This window comes from Antedon bifida, chromosome 4, assembly GCF_963402885.1.
Source record: "Antedon bifida chromosome 4, ecAntBifi1.1, whole genome shotgun sequence".
Lineage (NCBI taxonomy): Eukaryota > Metazoa > Echinodermata > Crinoidea > Comatulida > Antedonidae > Antedon > Antedon bifida.
In genome coordinates, this window is record NC_136229.1 from 8,029,497 (window position 1) to 8,042,122 (window position 12,626).

General features: G+C 29.6%; 3 protein-coding genes across 9 annotated transcripts in view; 1 reads left to right on the forward strand and 2 right to left on the reverse strand.

The window, feature by feature from the left end:
* LOC144841525 (reversion-inducing cysteine-rich protein with Kazal motifs-like) overlaps positions 1–5,697 on the reverse strand; it is a 32,439-nt gene extending 26,742 nt beyond the window's left edge. The window contains exons 1-2 of the mRNA XM_078697885.1: positions 5,287–5,697; positions 4,779–4,837 (exon numbers count right to left, since the gene is read on the reverse strand). Coding sequence (XP_078554011.1) covers positions 4,779–4,837; positions 5,287–5,341 — 114 coding nt within the window. The 5' untranslated portion in view covers positions 5,342–5,697. The remainder of the gene's footprint in view (positions 1–4,778; positions 4,838–5,286) is intronic.
* The window catches only part of LOC144840127 (cytidine monophosphate-N-acetylneuraminic acid hydroxylase-like), a 136,606-nt gene that overhangs the window by 97,066 nt on the left and 26,914 nt on the right, over positions 1–12,626 (forward strand). The window lies entirely within an intron of this gene.
* Positions 6,720–12,626, reverse strand: part of LOC144840128 (natural resistance-associated macrophage protein 2-like) — a 46,362-nt gene continuing 40,455 nt past the window's right edge. For all 7 annotated transcript variants that reach the window (XM_078695807.1, XM_078695805.1, XM_078695804.1 and 4 more), the window contains 6 exons: positions 11,955–12,074; positions 11,357–11,506; positions 10,657–10,730; positions 10,127–10,283; positions 9,720–9,770; positions 6,720–8,912 (listed from right to left, as the gene is read on the reverse strand). In XM_078695807.1, coding sequence (XP_078551933.1) covers positions 8,829–8,912; positions 9,720–9,770; positions 10,127–10,283; positions 10,657–10,730; positions 11,357–11,506; positions 11,955–12,074 — 636 coding nt within the window. In that variant the 3' untranslated portion in view covers positions 6,720–8,828. The remainder of the gene's footprint in view (positions 8,913–9,719; positions 9,771–10,126; positions 10,284–10,656; positions 10,731–11,356; positions 11,507–11,954; positions 12,075–12,626) is intronic.

Sequence of the window (12,626 nt, forward strand, 5' to 3'; positions counted from 1 at the left end):
ATATTAATTATTAATAAATGTGATTTATTAATATTATATTATGCTGAAACTTTCTAATTGAGTTCCTTGGTACAGGTAAAGGGGTCTTTTTGTTAGGTAGAAAATAAATAATAACTACATTTTTTTTTTAAATACCATGGAGTAATTTGTACATTTGTGAGAAATGAAGTGATTAAACACTAAACAAATCACTTTCTATCCTCACATTAAACATTCACCAAAAAAACATTGAAAATCTTTAACTTTCTTATCATCTACTGTATCTGAAGTGTAATCTGAAACAAAATGATGCCCTTTGGTGAAATAATCAACCAATCACAGTGAATCGTTTCCTAACAGCTTTTTCAATTAGTCCATTTTAGACAACAGTATCAAAATTCAATATGTGTATGTTCAGATCCTGTGGCCAAAAGGAAACTTGTTTTGTGTCTATTATGACTTTAGAATTCAGTTTATTTTTACCAGGGCATATTTAATTTCACGGTGGCCACATTACAGGATAATTTGAACAGTAATTGGTATAGTCACAAACTGGTAAAAAATGTATCTTTCTTGAGTGTAATACTAATAGTTGACACAGCAAAGAAGAACTGAAAAATACACATCCCCTATGTCTATGTTTGCTTTATACCAAAAGGTAAGACTAAAAGAGCAAAGAAATTCATCACCAACTTTTGAGTTTTCCACCAATGGTAGAACATCTTATTTCGGTGCTCACTTCTCCTATCTCAATTGTTTAGCCAACAATTATGTATACATTTTATAAAATAATTTGAACTAACTTTTTTAAAAAATGTTTAAACTTTTATTGATTTCTTTGTATTGTATTGTTATATTCAATTAATATAAAAAAATTAATTAATTTTAAAAACTGTTTTATCATAATGTTATAATCTTAACTCATATTGTAATATCCATATCACAATTAATTGATTGAAATTTTGATACCATAAACTGAAAAATTAACAAAATATTAAAAACATCTAAAAGTGAGTACAATTTTTGTTTTCAAGTTAAATGTCCCCTCCCTCATTAATTTTGTTTTACTATATTTCCAATTTTAAAAAAAGTGTTGTATTCTGTATTAAAATTGAAAATAAAAATCATTAAATTTACCATCAAAAGCACATACTGTAATCGTAACTGTTAATTACAGGATTGTTATTAATATACAGTCTGTTGATATCTGAGAAATGTACTATATGAGTACTGTATAATGGTTAAATATCATCATTTTCTTTCGCAAACAAAATTGCGCATAAAATTCCTCCACATCTTGTATTAACTTATATTATATTTTTCAATTTTGTAACAATCAAATAATTCAAAATTACATTTTTAAAATATGGCATACTGACTGTACAACTTAATTATTTCAATTTAAATAAATCAAATAAATAATTTAAAATATTTTGCCTTAGTTATCAATGAAGGAAAGGCTTACAACCAGTATTTAAATTCGAACATCTCAATTAATTTGTAAAACCTTGATGAAAAACACCTTAGGTAACATTTTCTGAGTAGGAATGTTAACTATATCAACTTGTACATCCTATGTTGTTGCCTTTGATAACCAGCAGAGTCCATTATGAATGTTGTTGAAAGATGTTTAGGAATAACATAGGACAAAGACCTCAATGGACTGTTGAACTTCATGTCTGAAAGTACAATGATTTAGTCCAGAATGCTATACATACTATGGACATATTTTTATTGGGTGTGGTAGGCTGGGCCACTCACTCAGCCTAAATTAGGTGCTCTATCCATTCCAACGGATGTTCTACATGAGCAGACAATGTACACATAATACAAAAGGCTAGTTTGTGCATTCAATTAAAGAACATTAAAAAAGGAACAGTGTGAAGTAAATCAAGCACTTATTTCATACTTTTGTTTTTTATTTAAAAAAAATACCTTCCTATGTAGAAGCAATATGTAGTTACAGAGAAGAAATACAGAACAAAATATTGCCCAATAGATTAAAAATAATAACAACAAATTCTACAATCAAAACAATAACTATTCTTAAAATGTGCCTTTAATAATATTTAAAAAAATGATTTAATAAATTAAACATTTAAACACACTGTGAATAAAACAAGATATGCATACTATTTAAACATTATTGGAAACAATAAATGTGGAAAATTCTCAATTGGCAAAGACTATTAGAATTCCCCAAATGTGACATGAGACTGAGAGACTCAATAATAACCCATGAGCTAAAAATCAACACAGGAAGGGGCCGGCCTACAAATATTTGGCATCAATCATATCAATAAATTTACTGACATATACATCACATTTTTTCATTATAAAAATACACAAACTGAGATTGCCAAAAAAAGTATGAACAAAATTGAAATTGTCTGTCTGTGTGCAGAACATAAAAAAAAAGTTTATAGGCTGAAATAGGTCAGAAAAGAGGAAAATCGACTTCTGGGTTTCTTTATTTAAAAGTGCATTCCTTCTTCTAGCTTCTATATGATTTTACATTATTAAACTTGACATAAAACTGACAGATTTCTATTTTTATCAATAATAGCATCTGACACTTGAATAAGTGCAGGGGAAATAAGATCTATTCACTACACAATTTTATTAAATTCTTTGGAAAGTAGATCTCATAGTGTAAATCAAATTAACTTCGATTAGGTAGGGGAGAAATTTCCCAAAGCCATTACCTTCGTGAAATTAGGCAAATTACAGGCAGACTGTGAGCATTAGTCGGTGTCTTTGTTTGCTCCCTGGTTCCAACATAGCAATGACGTTGAAACGTGCAAACATGAATAGTGGGGTTGATTGCACGACAATTACGACCGGTATTTGAATAGTAAGAACAAATTAAGACATACAACCAAGTTAATCAAGTTAATGAATTGGGAATTGCTGTGAATTAACTTGTCAATTTTCAAATTAATATGCTAATAATTTCTGGAAAATTGCTATGTTGTAAGATTGTGGGTATTTCAAATTACAGATACAAATTCGAAGACAGCTTTATTATTAGTTAGTTTTCTAGCTTTTAAACAATTTTAAATATTATGTTGTAAACATTATATACTTGTTATTGTGGAAAGATTTACTTGTTCCTATATTTAAAAAAAGTAAATTTATTTTTGCCTGTCTGCATGTATGTAGGTGCTAAAGTCAACAGTATGTGATGGAGCTGTAGCAGTATAACCATATTGCTCAAGTTCACAGTGAGACAGAATTAAGGAAGGGGAGATACAAAATTGACCAAAAAAAGTGAGTGGGATAGTGAGCAGAATCGTCTGTCCGACAGGCAACCTCATAAAAATGAGTAGACCAATGAACAATTTCTACTAGCCAGCAATGTCTAAACACTTTGCTCAGAGATTGAAAGAAAAATGGAAATAAATTAATTTTTCTATAAAAAAAACAAATTAACAAAAATGTTGGGCAGGTAAAAAATGTTTGTGGAAACCAAATTTTAAACATTGCTTGCCCGAAGGACAACCTAAATGTTAACAAGTTTAGATCCCTGAAATAAATGGTACGTCAGAGAATCTGTTTCTGTTGAATAGGTTTGAACAAATTACCTATATTTTCATGGGAAAAATTTCAAATATTATGGTAACAGTTAACAAATATTGGTGTGTATGAACTTTCAGATGCAAAAAAATGGTAAATTTTAAGTATTTTATAGCTAAGAAATGTAACCAAAACTAAACAGTTTTCTTTCATATTAAGTAGAAAGAAACAAAACAAGAATCAAATTCAAGGCCTCAATTGTAGTAAGGAAGTCTGTCTGGTTCTGAAACAACTAACAATGTGTTTATGTGTTTTTAATTGTTTTAAATACAGTTGTTGAAGAGTGATTTATGAAGCTATAAAATACATTGACTACTTTATCTAAACGCATGTTAACACCGATTATCAGGTTTAAATCAGTTATCAGTCAAATAAAGGAAATAATAAATGACCATTTAAAAAGCTTGTTGTCAAATACAGAAAGGTAAATGTTTATTTAGCGCCAGGAGTATTACCTTTAGTAGCTTATGTTAAATAATGTTACTTTCTGTTTGAAAATAGTCATCAAATACTAAAATGTTGTTATTGTTTGTGGATTTTATAATACCATACACTCTTGGCCTAATATAATATGCCTGGTTTTTGAGAATATCTGGTATTCCTAATGTGTTTGGGACTTTTGCACCTTTATCAAAAGTCTAGTATTGAAAACTAGAGTTTCTGAGATTGTCCGGTATTGGGAAAGTGACAACTGTAGTAAAAGCAATTTTTTCTATAGAGTACCGTTATTTTATCAACTGAAATGAACGTGGCCTACAGCTTTACTTTAACAGAATTAATTCTAATGTTAGTTTTTTTTAAATAAAAATACAGTTATATAATTTTACAGTTGATAGATGTTAGAAAACGTTTTGTTGAAATTGTTAAAATAGATTTATTTAATAAATATATCTAAAGTACTGTTTACGGTATATTAAGAGTTTCAGTTTCACGTTTGTTATTTTTATTATTTGCTATTTATTTATAGTTATTGTAACTTAAAGCAATTGCATTTTTCTTCTTTTTCTTTATATTACGTTAAATTAATTATTTCAACATATGGCATATTTCATAATTATAATATTTCTTATGCAAGTTTCATGGTGTTGCTTTGATTAGTTTCTTTTAACTAAATCTTATCACGTTTTGTCAATGATGATTATGTTTAATGTTGTTTTTGTTGGCAATAAAGTAAAATATATATGTTTAATTTTTTAAATTTTAAATTTGAATGTTTCACTTACCAAGTCACAAGCATACTGACAGGAAGGATAGCTCCTTATTTTATGGCAACAAGTAGGATCTGTTAGAAAAAATGAAATTAAAACAATATTTTAAATGCACATTTTGATCTGTACACTTTGACATGTTTTAAAAGATTGGTTGAAAAGATCACAGACAATTTGTAATGTTAATAAGATAAATCAGACAATTACTAAAACTTGCGTACAAAACGTTTAAAACATCGGAAAGTCATATTTTTAAACACAATGGTCACAGTGCAAATAGCCAAGTACTCGAAAAAGTCTTGACATTTTCGGTTAGTTTAAACCTTACAACCAGGTTAGTTTTATCAAGATGAAAATCCAATGCAAACAGCAATATGATTATATCCATCCATCCATTTGTTTTGTTCTGCAGTGTCTGATTTTATGATTTTGATGAAAATGCACTAAAAATTGAGAAAGTTAGCTGGGTTGTACAACTAATTGTTCTAAAAATAATAATAATAATATATAATTAAACTCCTACCTTGTGAATAAACTTCCAGAATGACTAAAAGAAAGGCACAGATAATAATCCTCATTTTGAAAGTTAGACATTTAAAAGCACCCACATCATCTTGTAGTACTCAAATGAATAAGTTTACCAACTTGTCAGAAACTGGAGTGGAGTCACTCAAGCTTGACGTCTGAACATAGATTGACCTTTTGGCTCTTTGTGTTATTGCACACCACCCTCTGTTCCAGGTGACCGAACTTCTAATATCAAACATATTTTTATTCCACCATAGGACTTAATATAAATAATACTGTAGTATAATAATAAACTAAATGGCAATAGGAAGTATTTGGTACTATATTCATTATTTTTTTTGGAAGAATTTGTTTGATACTTTCAAACTGACCTTATAAGGAAAATAACTTTGCAAGCACTGGATAAGACATGTTATACAATAGGCCTAACTTATGGTAATAAAGCTTTTAAAATGATTTATTTTTTATTTTGACATTCCCTTCCCAAGCCTTCACCCATACCACCAGGTGCTATGCCCACAAGAACATGTTCTGACTTAAGATAGTCTAGACTAGCAAACGTTACCAAACTCTTTTTCAAACTCCAAGTTTGCCACTGTTTGGAGAAGTTTTGTCTGAACTACCCCTATAACTGGATGATGTCATTTTGTCCATCTGGAATATCACATGATCACAAAGACCGATTCTCTGAGTTTAAAAAACCTCAAACCTCAGCAAACTAGTTTGTCAAAGAAGGTGCACAGTCCAACTCCTGCAAACCATTTTCCTGCAATTTGCCGAAGTTTGTCAACTGATCTATACTAGTAGAATTTGGCAAAAAAGTCTTGCCACACTCAGGAGTTTGCTAGTGTAGACTACTGTTCAACTAACAACTTAGACTGTGTGCAAAAATGTTCTCGGATACATATAATATTCAAATCCATACGTTTTGAATATGTGACGGAACAAATGTAAAATTAATTACAATACAATGAAAGATTTCCACTAAAACTAAATCGCTCTGTTATTGTATTCACTACTGTTGAAGATAAATCTGGAAACATTACATTAATATTTCTCATACAAAGAAGATTGATTTTCAATCAAAAAGAAGTCAATTCAAATTTTCATTTTATACACAATAATTAGAGTAGTGATAAAATTACAAACTTTTACAAACTATAGAGGGCAGTATTTTAAAATATAGTTATTTTAATAAAAGAATCTTTAGCACAGGTTGATAAGCATGTGTCTTCTCAAAATGGATTCCTTACGATTTAATCATCAAGTACTCACGGACATGATACATAAAGTAATTTCAAATGGAACTAAGTAATGATTTTTCATTATCATAGACAATTTATGTCACTAAAAGTGGTTGAGAAATATTTAACAAACACTCTTTAACAGTCTTCAAATGTTTCGAACAAAAGAAGCAATAGACCTATATTAAAATAAATGAGTTTATTATTTATTTATTCATTTATGTAAACCCAAAAAACTAGTTTAAACATTGGGGTACAAAAATTAGTACCCAAAAATATAGACCTTTCCCAATGTGACCAACCAATGACCGATCACTTTTCAATCATGGTTATTTATGTATTATAGACACTACTGTATAATGTAATCTATTGCTATTATATATACAGTAAAGCTTTCTATGTTACCACAGTATTAATATGCATCTAAATCTGATTACATAATTTGCATATTATTTGCATATCATGAGGTCATTATTGCCAGATGGTAAATAAATCGTGATAAAAACATAATAAATGTTGACAAAATTAAAATTGAAAATAATTTTAAGTTGACAAAATTAAAATTGAAAATAATTTTAAGTACCGTACATATTATTTTGTTGTGAAATAATTTTAGAATTGTATGGCTCTCAAAATTGTGCCCTAATATAAAAATGCATATTTGATTGAAATGCCAATATTTTTGCACTTATTAAGAAAAATAATTAAATTAAACATAATGTTTCCAAGCAAAAGTACAACAAATACAAAATCTTTAAAGCAACATTTGTTGTGATGAGTTGAGTGGTGGTCCTCATTTGGACTAATATTAATTTGTTAGCAGTGATAAATACTTCTGCATCTGTGCGTACAAAAATAAGTAAATTTATACTTAAATAAATACTTTAAAGATGTATTATCTCCAAAACATGAAAAATAACGATAAAATTGTTAAAATGAACAAAACCTGTTGTCTGACAATGAGCTTCTGCTGATTTTTTTTCCTTTAAACTATGGTTTTTATTCAAGTAAATGAGTTTTTTTTTCAATTTTTGGTCAAAGTGATTAACTATGTGACATTAAAATGGCTCACTCAACGAAAAAAGCAGTATAAAAACATGACAAAAACCTGAGAATACACAAACCAACAGTGTTGTACTTTATAGAGAATACAAAATGAAACTGCATGTTGTAATAAACACAGTACTTAATTTGGTTGATACATTACAATTTGAAAAATAAACGGAGAACCATACCATCATAGAGATGAAATAAAAATAAATATACATGGGACATTTACAGTTAAATAAATATAACATAACACTGTAGATATTATAAAAATAAAGTTGAAAAGGTACAACATATACATATTTTAAATACAAAACATGGAAACTTTTAATGCTAACCTAAGCATATCCTAGCATAGTCAGCATTATTTTTTTCCCCAGCATGTTAAGGTAGAATTATTATTAGTAATTATTATTTAACATCAACCAATCAAATTTCATTTTTAGCATGTGGATTTAATAACAATACTATAGTATCGTATCGTAAATTACAGAGTGCGCAACATTTCCTCTTATAATACTGAATATGCATGGATAGGCATACCTACAAAATGGGTAATGACATTGGTTGCTACGAACCGTTGATGGCACATAGAGTAATGCACTGCTTTTAAAGTGTCCCTGGTTCAATGCCTTTGAATAGTTTTGTGTGAAAGAGATTATTGACAGGGGTAAGGTACATTACAGTTATTTCACTTTTAAAATGATTATGAACATGCCTATTCATTTTATTGGAAAAGAAAATAAAACACCCAGGCATGCCACAGTGCAGGCACAGCGAACACAATCTAGAGTTTATCCAAGGCAATCAAACAACAGGATGTTGTGCTCCGGATCAAAAGATTTTTCTGTGGCTGCAACGCGACCAGTTCTACGCCCCTTAACAAACACCACAGAGAATATGTACATTTGGCGCAGCCAGACATAAGATCAAAGGACTGTTACGAGTTCATATCTTGGTAAAGCGATCTCAGTATCCTGTTGTTAGATTGCCTTAACAAAGTAACATCTTTTTTTCATATTAGTTATAAGGCACTTCAATTTCAATTTTATATGAAATTTAATTAAGCATACAGAAAATATAAAACAATTTTTCAAAAACAATAAACAACCATGATTTTAATTAATTAAATTTTACATTCATTGATCCTTCCCTATGAACAATATATAACAAACTATATTTTTACACCTTTGGTGAAACGTGGAGAAGAAGATACATCATCTAAAATGCTACCGTGAGATAACTCTTATTTGCTTATTGCCAAATCGATGTCATCGTTCCCATTTACAAACCTTGATTCAATTTCATATGGTGGAGATGATTTAATCCACTGAAAGAGAAATAAGAAAATTAATAATCATACCATTTTTTCCATTTAGGGTAATGATTGGATAACCGTACAATTATTAATTTTCGTGTTCACATTTAAAAAAATGTATTTAGGCACAATGTGGCCAAGGATTACCAAACGTAAACTTAAAGAATTTATTTAAACGTAAACTTAAAGAATTTATTTCCAGTTAATATTGTTTGTGCTGTGTATATATTTTTTTATCTGTCAACGATTTTAACTTCTATATGAATTTTATATAATCATTGTAAATTTATAGGCCTATATTATGTCATTTGAATATTTAATATTTTATGTTTTGTACTGTATGTATGTTTTATCGAGGGCCCTAAATGATCAGTCCTTTTCGGATACTGGATACTGGAACTGGATAGGCTACCCTCAGTAAAGATGGTAATAAATAAATAGTAATTAATAACTGTCCTATCAGAAAGGTGGTAATCCCTGGTAGTTTGTGAACCAGTTCACTGGTGTATTCTGCTTGAATGAACTGGGTTCCTTAAAGTACACACAGGTAAATTGTGTTACACTGGACCTACGGTTTATAGCCCTTATCCGACTTGTTCCACCACCAGAACATAGGAACAAGTCGGCCTCGAACCCATGCCAATATTATTGGCTCTTTAGGTAAGGTAAACGGTGTCTTAAATACTCGGTCATTTGACTAGACATTTAAAAGACAGAGATATTAACAATGACAAAATTGTTTATTGGGAAAGATAAAATAAAATACAGGTATTGTACATGGTAATGGTAATGCATTGTAAATAAAATAGTAATACTTACTGGTATACGATTGGCATATGGCACACCAAGGGCTACAAGACAAATTGATGCCTACAAAAATAAAATACAGAGGAGATATAGTAAAAAATGTGAATGCAAAGATCAAAGTAGGAGAGAGGTGTGAGAAAATTAGAAGGCAAAAGATAGATGAAGGAGAAGAAAGGAGGAAGAGAATGAGAAGAAGTTATATAAAAGAAAAAATAAGCAGAAGAGGAACCTATATAAGTAGTGAAAGATGTGAATAAGAAGGCAATAAAAGAAAAGGAGAGAAAAGAATAGAAGATGGAAAAGAGGAAATTTAGGAAGAATGAAATAACAAAGATAATGAAAAGCAGGAAAAAGAGAAAGACAAGGAAAAGGATATGGAAGAGTAGACGTAAATCATTATTAACAAAATGAATACTTACCAAATACCCAATGTAAACAAGATATAAAACTAGAATAATTCCTATGAAGGTATACAACGCCCAATGTGATGGTAACTCAGGGATGTATGTAAAAACAAAGAACATGTTTATTGCTATGACAACCACTGCCAAAATCCCACAAATTACCTTGTTTACTCTGTAGGCAAAGAAAAATGTTTAATTAACTTTTGTTTATGAATCGAATATCTTTTGCAGTTTGGGTACATATTGATGCTTTAATCAATATACTTTGATCGTCCTCAGGAGTGAGAATCCAGGAAACTGGAGAATATAAACGAAATTGGGTGGGACTGAAAGCTAAAAAACAATAGCAATGTTTACAGTGGGAGGGATTCAAACTAGCAATAGGAGAACATTGTGTACAATAAGCCAACCTTTGACCCTATGAAATTGTTTCAGAAAGAAGGTTTTGAGAACCAAATTTAGTATGATCACAATATAATTGGAAAGGGATTGAACTATCTATTGCACTCATAAACATCTTTGTATAGTATTTCATTATTACTTACATTCCATTTTGAAAATCTTGCATTAGGCTACCCATGCTTGTGAAAGTTAACACAGGAATTAAAGCAAACGGAAGCTATCAAAATAAGAACATTAAAAGTTATTAATGGAAAACAATTGAACTAAATAAGAGTAGATTAATTTGCAAAAACATCCATCTCTCAAGGAGGTATCCAGACTCAAATGGAGGAACAAGCTTGCTAAAGCCTGGTAATACTATTAAAGATGAAATGCAAGGAAGTAAGCGCAACACAAGCAAGTTGACCAATGAAAGGCAACAGTTCGAATAATCCATTGCTTGTGATTGGTCAAATTTTGTCTTATTGGGAACCAAGCTTGAAGATGTTAAGTACCTTGGAAGCATTACCAGCTCCATTAACCGGTTCCCAATAAGAAAATTATAATCAATGAAGAGGAGTTCAAACTCTCCAGGAAATGGTGTAGATGCCACAAACAGGTGCCAAGTAGGGGGAGACTTCCTGAAGAGAGGTCCAAGGCCCACCTAGTAAACCATGTCATCTTAAAGTACAGGACCTGTGAAGTTGGGTACAGCCTTCTTGAAGTGGGGTCAAAGGTCACTGTAAGGGCCCATCAAAATATGATCCCTGCTAGTAAGTTGTGGCATCTTGAAGAAGAGTGCAGAAACTGGGTACAGACAGACAGGTTCCTAAATGTATAAAATAAAATATTCAACAAACATACCTGCAAGCTCATTACAACATTAAGAATATCGTTCATGCCTGTAAGATTATCAATGCCACTAAACACTGCAATGATTAAGGTAGGACAGATGGCTATAGAACGTGTTAGTAAAATACGCCGCCAACGAGACCATTTCAAATTTAAGAAACCCTACAAAAAAACAAATTAAATTAGGAGTTAATAAAAAAGGAGTTAATAGTATAATAAATACTGCTAGGGGATAAAAGATAATATGACAATAATGTTATTGTTACTTATTATTTAAACAAAGAAATCTGTATATAGCACTTTTTCAAATTATTAATTTTTTATCAAAATTTTAATAAAATCTATATAATTATTATATATAATTATTATATATAATTATTATATATAATTATTATATATAATTTATATAGAAAAGGTGGATAAAGCTTGGTGTCTACACAATGGTTTAATGCTTGGGTGAGAAATAATTGAATAAACAAATTTTGCGGGTGTTGAGAAAAATTATGCTTTGAATTCTGTCTTAGATATTTTTTTTTTCAACATTTTTCTGCATTTAAAATGAAATTCAAACTCAATTATCCCTCTATTAGGGTTGAGGGTTGATTCATACTTCCATAGCAAATTGTCCGGCATATGTTCCAGTCATAGTTGAACTCTGACCAGAAGCCAAGATTCCAATTGCCCAAATATAGAGTGCAGCAGCTCCAAATTCACATCCAAGAAAAACACCCTAAGGAAATAATTCAAATGATAATAATATATACAACACATCAATTTTTGCTTTGGGATTTTTTGTGTAGTTTATTTCTTACATCAAAACTTAAAAATAACTGTATGATGAAATTATGTAATTTTTTAAACAATACATTCTCACGCTTTAAAGGAAATGATTATACAAACATATACTATAAAAAATTTATGAGACAAATAATGTAATAGTACATATGATTAATTGTATGTGTTGATTGTTAAAATGTTTTTTTTAATCATTCATGGGAGTACACCCACCTTTTATTCTTGTTCTCATTTTTTCTATGGTTTTATATTTATCTTTGATATGTACATTAAAGAATTAAAAGAAAACTGTGTACATATTTTAAAATACAAAAAAAAAAAATTATTTATACAAGATACTTTAAAATAAATGTTTAACAAAGTGCATTTCAATTTGTATCGTTAATTATTGTTAGAAAGTTATTATCATTCCCTACGTTTTTTAAATCTAATATAAGGTCACAAACTACATTTAATGTAAAAATAAATACTATATGGTCCTATTGAG